Source organism: Macrotis lagotis, chromosome 5 (genome assembly GCF_037893015.1).
Source record: "Macrotis lagotis isolate mMagLag1 chromosome 5, bilby.v1.9.chrom.fasta, whole genome shotgun sequence".
Classification (NCBI taxonomy): domain Eukaryota; kingdom Metazoa; phylum Chordata; class Mammalia; order Peramelemorphia; family Peramelidae; genus Macrotis; species Macrotis lagotis.
In genome coordinates, this window is record NC_133662.1 from 108749679 (window position 1) to 108763381 (window position 13703).

Genomic DNA, 13703 nt, shown 5'->3' on the forward strand with positions numbered 1-13703 from the left:
AAAGTCAATGCCCATCAACAGAGCAACAGTTACATGAGCTAAGGCCTATAAATACAAAGAATATTAATTACTACATTGTAAGAAACTATGTAAATACATTGAACATGGAAGAGAATAGAAGATTTAATATGGGAAGCAGTGAATAAACAATCAGGGAAACAACATATACTGACTACAACATAAACAAAAAATATGTAAATGGAATGCTATGAAATTATGAGCAACCTTGATTCCACAGGAAATACAAGAAGATATATTTCAATTTTGAACTTTGTAAAGGTATGGAACATTGCAATATAATGTTATTTTTTTCCTTAATGTGCTTGGTTATTTTTGCCGAACCCCACCTCTTTGTGGTTGCTTGTTAAAAAGATTTGCTCTCTGGAAATGAAAGGGAGGAGAAAAACACTGGAAAATTTAGGTGATTTAAAAATCAATTGACTTTAAAGAATCAACAAATAGGAAAAATTATAAATAATGGGTAATTTATAATAACTCATTGAGCAAATAATAAACTATATACACAATTGTCACAAGATTAAAAAAACAGCATTGAAAGTCATTAGCTGATACAAAACCGATCTTGATTCCAGAAAACTGGCCACTCATCAAACATATTTCTTTCCTCTTGACAGAGGAGTGATGGACTAGAGATAGAAAATGATGTATATGCTGTCAGATTTGACCAATTGGTTGGTTGGTTTTGCTTAACATACCTTGGTTATGAAGGAGAGTAGTCAATGGGAGCTGTCATCATTAAAAAAATAAAATTAAGGTATCTGATTTTAAAAAAACAATTCACTGCAACTTCCATAAAGTATGAATTGTGGTTATTTCCTAAGCCCTAACTCAGCACTGTAATATGAGAACATCTAGGTCCCTCATTGAGTTACTTGCAAATATAAACAGAATGGGAAAAAAGATCAAACCATGCTTCCCTCCTCCCCTTCTGGCATAGCATTCTAGCGTTTCATAATAATAAATAAAAAGTATCTTTTAAAGTACACATAACTTGGTTTCCTAGAGATCATCTAAACTAACCTTATAACTTTTAAGTTAAGGAAACTGAGGCCTAGAAAAGTTAGTGTCTGATCAACATCCCAGAAAGGAGACAGTAATCTGACTCCAAATTCCAGTCTATTATAAATGCAGTTCCAAATCTTCTACATGTTATTATGTGTCCTGCATCTCATCTCTCCATCATCTTCATAAGGAAATGAGATTTTTCTATATATCTTAGAGGAATATATAGGACATGGGAAATTTAAGAGCATTTAATCTTGAAAACCTGTAATTTTTCTGTAAAACAATCTTAAAAAGGTCAGAAAAATCAAAATTTTGAAATGGATATGCACATAAAAACATCTTTTAGTTCACTGTGCTGACAGAATAATATACAATGCTAGTATTTCAACTTTAATTCAATATGTATTTATTAAGCAACTACTACGTGTTAGGCACTTTGTAGAGCCTGAACTACAGACAGAAATGAAATAATCTATACCCTCAAGGAGCTCACATTCTAATGGGGGACACATGTACACAGATAAGCAAATTCCAAATGATACAAAAATATATACAAAGTAATCTGTGATGGCAACAACAATAAGTAAGGGAATCAAAAGAGACCACTTGTTGAAGATGGCACTTGACTTGAGGCTCGAAGGGACATAGGAATTCGAAATGTGGAAGTAAAAAAGAAGAGCATTTTGCAAGCATGATCTTCCTTGAAAAGGCACAGGCTCAAAAGGAAGGAATGTCATTTCCAAGCAGAGTAGGCTAGTTTTGCTGGAATGTTGATTCTATGAATACAAGTAATGTGAAATCAGCCTGGAAAGACAGGTGGAGGCAGACTAAGGACTTTTATTTATTTATTTTAGGTTTTTGCAAGGCAATGGGATTAAGTGGCTTGCCCAACAGCTCTAAGGATTTTAAATGCCAAACCAAAAAAGTTAATATTTTTATTTAGGAGCTATTCAGTTATTTAGGAATACTGTCCTTGAAAACACGTAATTTTTCTGTATAATATAATCTTAAAGTGGTCAGGAACAAAATTAAAATTTTAAATCAATCATTTCAAAATTATATGCATATAGAAAACATCTTAAATTCACTGTGCTTGCTACAACTTCAGAAAGGCAACTTTCTGTAATTTCATTTTAGATCATTTATACAGTAGGCACTTTAGAATTTCAACAGAATATGAATAGAAAATTGAATTAATTCTTTCACAATCAATGTAATATTATGACACGATAGTCACACTTTGTATGGATCCATAGAAAGTGTAGGGGAAAACATGAACCCCATTTCTGGATCAGGCTAATGGGAGAGGAAGTATGTTAGTTCAATGACTTACTAGAACATAATTCAGGGACCTAGAAATCTCAGGACTGCAAATTTCTTTGTTCCTCATAACAAACTACAATGGGAAGAAAGTATATGAATTGCTCCTTATTTGTTATTATACATTTATAGTTGAAGAAAGCATTCTTTTTAAAAGTGGTTTATACCACAGGAAAATTGTTATATATTTTTTAAAAAATCAATCAAGAAATTCACAGGAAAAAACAAATGGATGAAGGCATATCGCCCAGATTGCGATTTACATTTGAAATGGTACAAAATCAAATTTTTCTATCAATATAGATAGAATTCATTAAAATTATAATTGCCAACTTAGATATTACAAATGTACAAAGGAGGGACACCAAGTTAAAGAGGATGAAAGTACTGGTTTTGGAAGCATTTGGAAAATCGTCCAGTATTTTCAATTATCAAAAGTCCCTTTTCAAAAAAAGATCAATATTCTCTCAATAAATCATAAAATACTACAATTTTCAAAGAACCAAAACTGAAAGTAATCCAAAGAGCTGTAGAAAGAAGCATGATATACATAAACTACCACACATTGCTACTATAAAAATAAATGGTATAGTATATGGTGAGGCTATCTAGGAATAGAAAAGAAGGTATGGGATAAGAGATGGACCATTTGAATTTTGCACTGGTACCCATGAAATGTTAGAAGACTTAGAGGAATGCCTCTAGCATGTTGGACAAATATTCTAAGGAGATTTTATGGAGGAATAAAAGTCAAAAACCAGATAATGTATGGTCTAACAGTCTACATTGGTGGGAATATCCACATCCAAAGATTGTGAATAACATTCAAAAGGGTTTATTTTAATTTATTCTGTGCAAATATTTTAAAATATAAAAAATTCTTTGGGATAATTTAGATGTGACCTAGCTGGGAGAAGAATGAACTTAAGTAGACACAAGTCTGTGTCTAAATTTAAGTCATCATTGAAAGTTATTCAAGAATTAAATAAATCAAGATTTATGAAACTTTAAAAATACTTTCTAGCTAAAAAAAAGCAAACTCCTATAATTGAGTAGAATTGTTTAGGATGAATTTTTAAAATCCTTTAAATGACAAGAGGGGGAAAAAAGAGGCAGAAATTTGAAATACATTGCATCTTTCTTGAGCATTCTCACTCTAGAAATTTATTATACTTGGCCATTATTTTTTGGAGAACTGGCTTGAGAAAATTCCTTCTAAAAAGCCTCTGCTTATATCTCAGATTTTCCAAACAACCTATTTAATTTGGTCTACTTCAAAATGAAACCATATACATTATTCTGACTGTATGTCACTGTATGTCAACTTTCTCCAAAAATGAACTTGAATAGCAGTTGCCTATTGCATACTGACCATAGAGAAAATTATTTGTAAAATTGTGTACATCTTCTAATTTAGAGTATTAAATACAGTACAAAGCAAATTCAAGGCAACACAACTTGTCAACTGCCAAGAAATTGTTTGCAAATAGTGTTAAAAAGAAAATAAAAAAGAAACAATAAAAAGATTTTCTTTCTTTTACTAATTTGGTATGAATTGTGAAAGTTTGCATTTAAAACCAAAAAACACCCCAATTCATATTTAGGTCACTTTCAAATTTTATTTCCAACTACTGTGATAAACAAAGAAAATACCAATGTAATTTTTGCATGTAAAATGGCAACTTTCTGTAGTAAACAGGTCAGAAATACTGCATTCTGTCCTATAAATATTTTGTTCAAGACAGGATTAGAATTTCCCTGTATGACAAAATGTCAAAAATCAACTCTTATTTAGTACTGCAGATTTATGGTTCCTCAATATCTGGTACTAAAAATAGTTATCTTACCACTGTGGCTAAGTTGTATTAATCTCTACATTTTATAACTACTAAAAATTATTATCTTTACAGGTTGTATTGAGCCAGGAGACCCAAGATGGATGAAGAATAATACCAACCCCATGGTAACTTTTTTTTTTCAAACTGAACAGAAATACCAGCAACTTCAGCAATTTTGCATCATGTTGTAAACAAATATTTAAATGGAAAAATAAAAGCATGTATTCCCCATATCTATAAACTGTTTCTAAGAATAACAAAAGATAAACACCATTACAAATGCAAACTGAGTCAAATCTCTGGTTTATTGACAGGAGTTCAAAATGATTACAAAAGATGCCTCCTTTGCATGATGTGTTTTCTCTTTAAAAGATTTCTGACAGAGTCAGGTAGATTAAAAGTTAAGAATGTCTTTCAGGTTTTTTTTGCTGTACCTTTGATAATAGGTACAATAATATGTAACCAACATCAAGTAACATATGGTCCCACAGTCATTCTTAGACATACAGCTTATCAAAAGAATTAGATCTTGCATTGATCTGCTGAAATAGAGGCTTAAAAATGTTTTAAGCCATTAAGAGGATTTTATGACATAGTCAATAACTTTTTATAATTTGTATGAGTATCTTGGGCAATTAAAAAAGGCAAATCCCAAAATGTAGCCCTCTATACTATGTGGAATGTGCTTCCTAATGACAAGACACAAACTGATGACCAGAACAAAATGAGATTTTGAGCTATGAATGGAGTTCATATCAGTGAAAAATAATGAGAAAAATGAGTTAACAATTTATTAAACTTGTGCAGATGGTACCTAAAAGATGTTACTTTTCTAAAAAATAAAGTTGCCTGCATAAAGTGGCTCATTGAGATTTTTTTTATGGTATTTTTTCTTTTATTGAGACCATAGACTGATCAGACAATACACAGCCCACACTTTTGGACAGTTATAATAAAAAAAGATTTATTATCATTGTTGAAATAAATGCACCATCCCACAGTTAAGAGGCTTAAATAAGCCACAAGCATCTTCCAGGTTGTACCCATGGCAAAATATTGCTAGACCTCCACTGGCAAGTTACATAATGCACTCATACTGGGCAAAGAAACTAAACAACTTTCCTCAACAACACTTCTGCACTGTGTTTCTGGTTTACTGTACAGTTCCATCATAACAGCAAAAAAGTTTGCAAATGTGCAAATAGTGTAGTCAGTTCAGCGCATTGTTTAGTCGTCATCATCTTCTTCCTCTTCTTCTTCTTCAAAACTATCTTCAAAGCCCTCACTATCTTCCTGATCTTCATCTCCTTCAATCGCTGTATCCCACTGTGGGTGGTTTTCTGGCACTGGCTTAGCTTCATGAACTTCCAGCTACAAAACAAAGTTTTGAGTGTTTAAATGATCATTTTTGTTAAAAACACTGATAACTTCTGCTTATAGATGGCATTTTATAGGTTACAAAGCACTAGCTATATATTATTCCATTTGTTCCTTAGAACAAAGAGATAGTTAGGACACCTTGGTTATACTCTTGGTCCTAAAGCATGCTAGATATATGACCATAAACTGATCTTTTCTCCAAATAGTGCTCAACTGTGAATGTGACTTCCTTTCAAATCTCAGCTACCATCTCACTCTGAACGTTGATCAGAAGATTAAAGAAGACTTCCTAGGTCCTTTCCCAATGTCATATACAATGCTGTATTTGTCAAGTACCTTTTGAATATATTTTTATAAATACCATCTTGTCTACTGTGGCACACAAATGGGAGGCAGTTAGAAGATTTCTACCTTCCACACCTAGTTGCCCTTGAATACCAACCAGTTCTAAGCTTACAAATAGTTTAGAAGTCATAGCTTATACTGAAAGTTGGAATGACTTCTGCAGTTAATGGGCAATTCTACTAACACCTGTGATCAAGTTCTTCTTCAGATGAATGTGTGACTACATTCCGCATGGTTATCAAAAGTTGTTTATATTGGAGATTGGAAAAAAATTTCTTAATTATTCCTACTGTAAAAACCAGAAATGTTGTAATAAGCCAAGGAAGTGACCAGGAGCAAAGAAAGTACTTTTCTCAAGGTATAATTAATCTGAATAACTCAAGAGGTTCTCAGGTCCTGCCTTCCGTTCCAGGAAATGTTCCTCTACCTGAACAATTCCAGTGTCAGAGAACAATTTTATATTCCATTCCATTTTGGGACAACTTAGAAAAATTTTTTTAGATTGAAACAAATTTGTTATTTTAACTCATTGGTCCTAGTGCTGCACTATGGAGCAAAATAAGGCTCTTTCCACATGATAGCCTTCCAAATACTTCAAGACATCTGTTAATACCAAACCTAACTCCATTTCCAACTCCCTTCCCTAGTATTCTCTTCTCTAGACTGAACTTGAGGTACTCCTATGACATGGTTTTGAGAACTTTCATTTTATTCTGGTTGCTTTCCTCTGGACATCTTCCAGTTTGTCACTACTGCTTTGCAAATGTATCACTCAGAACAGAACAGAACCAGGTTTGGCCAGATCAGTGGAAAGTACAATACAACAAATCTACTTCTGTTAAAACAAATAAGTCTTCATTAATTTTTCTGGAAGTCTTTACCTACTGCTGTCTCAGAGTTGATTTCTTAATTCAAGCTTCTATTCTGTTACAAATCTTAACAGCTAACTTCAAGAGACGTATTTTACTCTTTTAAAATACAACTTAGGGGCGGCTAGGTGGCACAGTGGATCAAACACTGGCCTTGGAGTCAGGAGGACCTGAGTTCAAATCTGACCTCAGACACTTAATAATTACCTAGCTGTGTGGCCTTGGGCAAGCCACTTAACCCCACTGCCTTGCAAAACAGCATAAAAGGGGGAAAAAAAGTAAAATACAACTTAAAATACTTTTTTAAACACATCAAATGAACTTTTTCCTATTCCATTATTTACTTCTATGAACTAAAGATAGCTTATTCAAATCTAGAAATAGGAAATACAGCTACTGAATGGTCTTTAATTCTTACCTTCAATGGCTTAATCTGGTCCAAACCCATATAGGAATCTGATCTTAGATACACTGTATATTGATAATTTCCAGGTTTTCCTGGTGCAGGGAACTTCAGTTCTACCTGAAAGATAAAGGTATATGTGTTTACTTAAGCATAATGATCCTTGGCTCTTACAACTCTTAAATTAAGTATAAAACTTGATGTTTCTCTAGGTTCTAAGGTTTACAAAATAAAATACTTAAAATGCTTGAACACATCTAAGTTTCATAACAAGGTACTATAAGGTACTCTAGGTTATTATTAGACCCAATTTTAAGTTGAGAAAATAGACATACAGAGAAGGTTAAATGACTTGCTTATTACTGACACACAATCAAGTAAATAATGGAAACAGCATGTGAAGAGGTCTTTCCTAATAAGTCCAATGCTCCCTTCATTGTCTTTCAATATAAAATTATACATAAACTAAAAAGAAATCGACTCAGAGAAGCAGAGACTATTCATTTGTACTCCCACAATTTTTAATGCCAATAAAGAAATTTTTGTTTTAAATTTTCAAATGAATAAAACAGGTGAATTTGGTCTGAAATTTACTTAATACACTAGTAAACATGAATTAAAATGGTGTTATTCATTTGAAAACTTAAAACAAAAATCATGGCTTTGATGAACATGAAAACAATAGCATAGAGTACTTTAAGAAACCAGTGAGCAAAGCAAAGCTCATGTGGGGGGAAAACAAGGCTATTTTTAAACTGGACATTCATCATTTATTATTATTGATTTGGTTGCAGCAATGCAGATTTCCATGCCACTTTTACTTCTAGCCAGAGTAACTATTATTATGTCCAACTTTAATAATTAGTAAAAGCTAAAGTTTAAAATATTTGATCTATATTATAAATTATTTGTGTATTATCTTTAACGAAAAACAGGCATGTGATCATCGCACAACTATCTGGCCTAATATGTCAAAGAGAAAATGTTGGGTGGCGTAGTAGACAGAACACCAGCTCCGGAGTCAGGAGGAATTGAGTTCAAATTCAGCCTCAGACACTTAATAATTACCTAGCTGTGAGAAATCACTTAACTCCAATGCCTTACCACCCCCCCCCAAAAAAACAGAAAAAAAGGAAAAAAAGAAAATTTGACAAATGGCACTATAATTTATAAACTACGTTGCTGAATTTTGTTTTTTCTTTCTAATCAATCTGAGTTCCTCAAGGTATATCATATATTTAAGAAATTAATTTAGGCATTTGGGATTTTTTAAAAAGGCTACCTTGAAGTCAGTTTTGCTAATTCTAACTAAAAAAATTCATGGTTCTAGAATTCATTTGTTCGACAACATCAACAACATATTTGATCATTATTAGTAAAGAAGGAAATACTACCTTTTAAAAAAAATGTAACACCACATTTTATGATGGTTTAAAGTATAATTATTATGAAATTTAAAACTGTTAGTTGGGCATGAAGTTTTATTCCATGTGAATAATACAGGTAAATGTTAAATCTATGCAATGTGCTTATTGGAAAAGTGAAATAGTTGGCATATGTAAGATTTACCACTATGTTTAGATTTTAAAATAGCATAGGGCTCTGCCACTGCTGGCTGGAAATAAATTTAAAAGGAAATCAGATTATATGTGACTATAGAACATCATCCTAGGAAGTAAGTCACCAACGGAATCAGACTTTCTAATCACTTTCTTAAAGACTCAGAAATCATGAAGAATACATGAAATATTAGACTAATTTCCCACGATTCCTTAATTTATTCTTATTCATAAGATTAATTTTTTTAATTAGTTAAGTATTTTTTCTGTGACTATTGAAATGATTTACAATATGGAATTTGAAGATGAGCTGTTTAAAATATATATTTTTAGGACAGATCTAATATAACAAAGAAAGGCAAGGCTGGCAAACCCAAGAAAGAAAGGAAACCACTGATAGTTTAGAAAATAAGGGGAAAAGGTCATGTAAAGTTATACGCTATCATTTTAAAGAAAGGAGGACTAAGAAATGAATAAAGCTGTGACTGAACTAGAAATTAATCAACATAATCCCAGGGCTTTGAAAATCTGTCATCACTGAAATGACCTAAGTCGTCTGGTAATAACAGCAAGTAAGCTTCTGTTTCCAACAGCAGTTGAATCCAATAAAGACCTACCTGGCTGGTCATCCATGACAATTTAAGAAAAACTGTGGTTGTTTTAAAAGTCCCATTCTTTGTGATGATATACCTAGGCACTATTGATTTGGACCTTTATACTTTTCTTCAAATGGTCCAAGAGCTTCTGCATAATAAGCAAGCAATCTCAGGAAAGCAAAGAAGACAGTCTTTGTATGCCCAAATAGAAAGCAGGGACACTTTGAAAGTTCTCATAGATAGGCATACTGGAATTAATAATGGACAGAACTTCAAAAAGACATCCCTCTGGTGGTAGATATTCACTGATATAAGAACTAGAATAAATTTCAAGAAGGGGAAGACTAATGACAAATTCAAGCAGGAGTACTTTTTTCAGTCATGTTATTTGTAAGGTTCTTTTTTTTAGATACTTTTAATTTTTTTTAATTTCTTTTTTGTTTATTTAAGGCAATGGGGCTAAGTTATTTGCCCAAGGTCACACAGCTAGAAAATATTAAATGTCTAAATCCAGATTTGAACTCAGGTCCTCCTGACTCCAGGGCAGGTGCTCTCTCCACTGCACCACCACCTAACTGTCCCTGTAAGGTTCTTAATAATAAAATAATAGCAATGTTTGCAAGGATAAGATGCAAAAGATTTGCCATTCATTATTTCTAATCATTTGAAGTTTCCCAGATGAGTGATGAGCCAAGAGGATGGCATCTTTCTCTATCAGTTAGCTTTAGATATCAAATATCACAACAACACTATGTACATTTCATTCAAATTAAAGCTATAGGAGGAACCCTTAGAATTGCTTTCAAATTATGATATTCAGGGTACTATACCGAAATAAAGATAAAAATAACCTTTCCCATCATTAATGTAAAACAGATTCTGGACAACCAAGACACACATTAAAATTTTCAAATAGAAACTGTTTAAACGTAATTGGGATAGGTTTGCTTGGGAAGTAGGAAAGAAGACAATTAGAATTTGGAGCAAAAATACTCAAGTGAAAAATAAAAAACCTTGGTGTACAAAATCTGCCAGGTAAAAAGTTTACTTTCTTTATCTGTTAAAAAAAAAAAAAGATGAAGGAAAGAATATGCACTAAATGATCTGTAAGGTCACTTCTAGCCCTGACCTGGCAATGAGAATTTAATGCATCAAAACTTTTATGTCTAACCCAGGTCTACTAATGGGGAATATAGATGACAATTTAGAGAGTGCTGGGAATGGAGTCTGGAAAACCTGAGTTCAAAACCAGCCTCAGAAACCTAACTAAGCTTTGTGACACTGTTTAAGTCACCAAACCTGTTTGACTCAAGTTTCCTCATCTATAAAATGAGGATAATAACAGCACCCGCCTCCCAGTGTTGTTGTGAGCATCAAATGAGATTCTAATTATAAAGTATTTACTTAGCCTAGAACATAGTGAACTCTATATACATGTTAGCTATTATTATTATTATGAATATCAGGTAAAAAAATAAGAAATTTTATGTTCCCCATAAGAAAATCAATAAATGACCCTCCCTTTCTCAAAATTAAAGTTTAAATTGATATTTGTGATAGCAACGTGAGCAGATGTGCTATTTTGAGCATTAAAAAATAGCAATAAAACATCTTAAATATCTTGTCATTCAGTTAAAAATGTGAGAAAGTTGTTTTTCAATGAAGAATTAACATTACAGAAGAAATAAAAGTATTTCCAGATTTTACTTCTCTTTCCTAGACCTCCATATAAAGGCAAACTAAGAACAACTTCTCAAGGGAGTATAAAGGAAGATTGTAGGGACAGCAAAAAGCAATTATATCCCAAAGTAACCAAAGACATAATTTTTTTTTTATCACAGCTGTCCATTAATATCATGTGAAAAGTAACAATGTCATTACAAAAATATTTCTTGTTTATTCACTCAGATTCCATTCTTAATTCAAAGGGGAGAAAAAAAATTTTTAAGTAGAATGCTTACATATTCAATTAACAGACGGGGGGGAAGATCCTATACAATTTGCAGATAACACAATTCCTGAAAATATAAAGCTTCATTGGTTTAAAATATCCAAATTGCAAAAATGTTGAAAAGCAAATGTTAATGTTAAAAAGGCAGTCTGACTATTTAATTCTGATAAATCTATCATATAGAAATCTTAATTGAAAGCAAAAGATTTTTGTTTCCATGGTAAAAACCAAAAGATATTTTAGGGAAAAAAGATGATTCAGTGGACTGGGCAAGGGAAATAAACATAAAATTTTAAGATCAGAAAGAAAAAGAACAGTGCTACTACAAACATACATATAGCATAGATACTGAAATGGTATTAGATCATTAATTACCTCTTCCAAATCTTTTAATGTGCACACATGGTATGGCATGGATATCAATGTTTGTTCCTTCCTATCTGCAATATAAAGCCACCACCACTCTTGTTTTTCCTGTGGAGGAGAAAAAGTCCTATAAATCATTAAGAAAAAATCCAATAACTTAGCATTAAAAGGAAAGGTCATATGGAGGGCAAAGTGGGGAAAAAAGGTATATGAGAAAGGGACTCTTTTAAAGAGAAAAAAGTATCAATAAAAATTTTTAAATCAACTTAACTGGGTGAATTTAGAAGGAAGATTATCTAATATTAAAACTATTTGTATCATGATTGAATAAGTACTTAAAAAGATACAATTCCCTTTTTTGGAAAGCTCACCTATCAGAGAACCAAGAACAAAAAGTAAACAAAAAATACTCTGGGCAGTCAAAATATATAATCAATTAAAAAAAAATTTTTTTAAGCACTTACTAAACATGTCAAGACACTATGCTAAATAAGCATTGTATTTACAAAGAAAGGTAAATACAATACGTGCTTGCAAGAAGCTCATTTATAGTAGAAAAGCAACATGTAAATTACTGAACATACAAGAGATGAGTATGTAAAAAGAAATCGGGAGGTCATCTCTAAGGGAAAGGCACCACTAGTTACTGGAAAAGGAAAGCAGGGTGAAAAACAGTAGTGTTGAAAGGGTGAGGAAGTGGTACACAAAGAATTCTAAAACAAGGGAGATCAGAGGGATCAAAAAAAGTGCTTTGAGAATCAGTTGGAAGGGATCTCAGGGTCATGAGGGAGTTATCACATTTGAGATAAGGGGTCAATGAAAGCCTCAAGGAGGAAGTGGTACTACATTATTTCCAAATATGGATTGGGAAAATGACAAATCTATTAGAAAAAGAATCAAGACAAGCAAAACCACCCAGAAGATTAGAGAAGCAAGATCAGGAGTGATAACACTCAACTTCAAGCTAGAAAAGTGACCTTTCATGGGAAGGTCTGCTCACCATCACCACCATACCTACTTTTCAATCAACCATGTTTTTAACTGCCTGGTTTTTTTTTAACCCAAAGCAGGGGAAAAGGAAGTTGACCCAGGCAGGTGCAGAGACAGTACTAAGAAACCCAAGCAGATAAGCAGGATGGGGTAAGAAGATACAAGAGCTGGAAAAGTGCCTTCAAGTGACCTTTAGAGTAGTGGTAAACAGTTAAAAGCTCAACTTGTTCGAAGGGAATCAGTTTGTTTTAAGAAGAGTTCAATAACTGGTGTTCATATTAAACTTCAATCATCCAGTAAAGTTTAAAGTTCAGCATCCTGTTTAAGAAAGTAAGGAACAAGATACCAGATTTTCCTTCTATAATCAGGGTCATCCAACCTTACTTTTAAAAGGTTTTTATTGAAACAATAGACAATACATTTTGAATTACCATTTTAGTGAGATCTTTGCAGTAGCTCAGTTTCATTTACTAAAGCATTTAATTTGTAAACCTACAGGGGGTCGCACAGAATCACACTGCAGGCCCCATTTGGGATAGCTCTGCTGTAAAATGATTCAAAGTGTTTTAGTCTTTTTTAAATCTTGTTTAATGGTGCAAATCTTGAGCTTTCCAGTCTCTGGAATGTTCTACCACTTTCACCATCTGTATCTGTTTAAATACTCCCCAACCTTCAAAGCTCAGCTACATGTCAGTTTCAAAATAAGATTCATATAGCAAAACTAAGACTAAATTATTTAGCCCCTAGATTTTTCATATCTCTCAGATGACTTTCACCTGAGAAATGACTACTCTCATATTTTGATCAAGGCACTAAAGGCATATTATAGAATCAGAATTTTGTGAGTCAAAAGTATAAGTTATCTGAGAAATTCCACAAATTTCTCACTTCCCTGTCAGCTTTGTTTTATTAGATCTGAGGCATTAAAGCCTCACGAATTTAACAACAAAATAGCTTCTTAATATCTTATAAAATTTTTCCTTTGAATTTAGGAACATACTATTAAACAAAAATCAGGAAAAGGCATTCACAGATAATAATTTCAAAGAGATGAACCTCC

General features: G+C 32.6%; 1 protein-coding gene across 1 annotated transcript in view; it reads right to left on the minus strand.

Moving 5' to 3' along the window:
* Window positions 1-1408: 1408 nt before the first annotated feature.
* Window positions 1409-13703, minus strand: part of SEC63 (SEC63 homolog, protein translocation regulator) — a 74808-nt gene continuing 62513 nt past the window's right edge. The window contains exons 19-21 of the mRNA XM_074187290.1: window positions 11663-11761; window positions 7197-7301; window positions 1409-5555 (exon numbers count right to left, since the gene is read on the minus strand). Coding sequence (XP_074043391.1) covers window positions 5412-5555; window positions 7197-7301; window positions 11663-11761 — 348 coding nt within the window. The 3' untranslated portion in view covers window positions 1409-5411. The remainder of the gene's footprint in view (window positions 5556-7196; window positions 7302-11662; window positions 11762-13703) is intronic.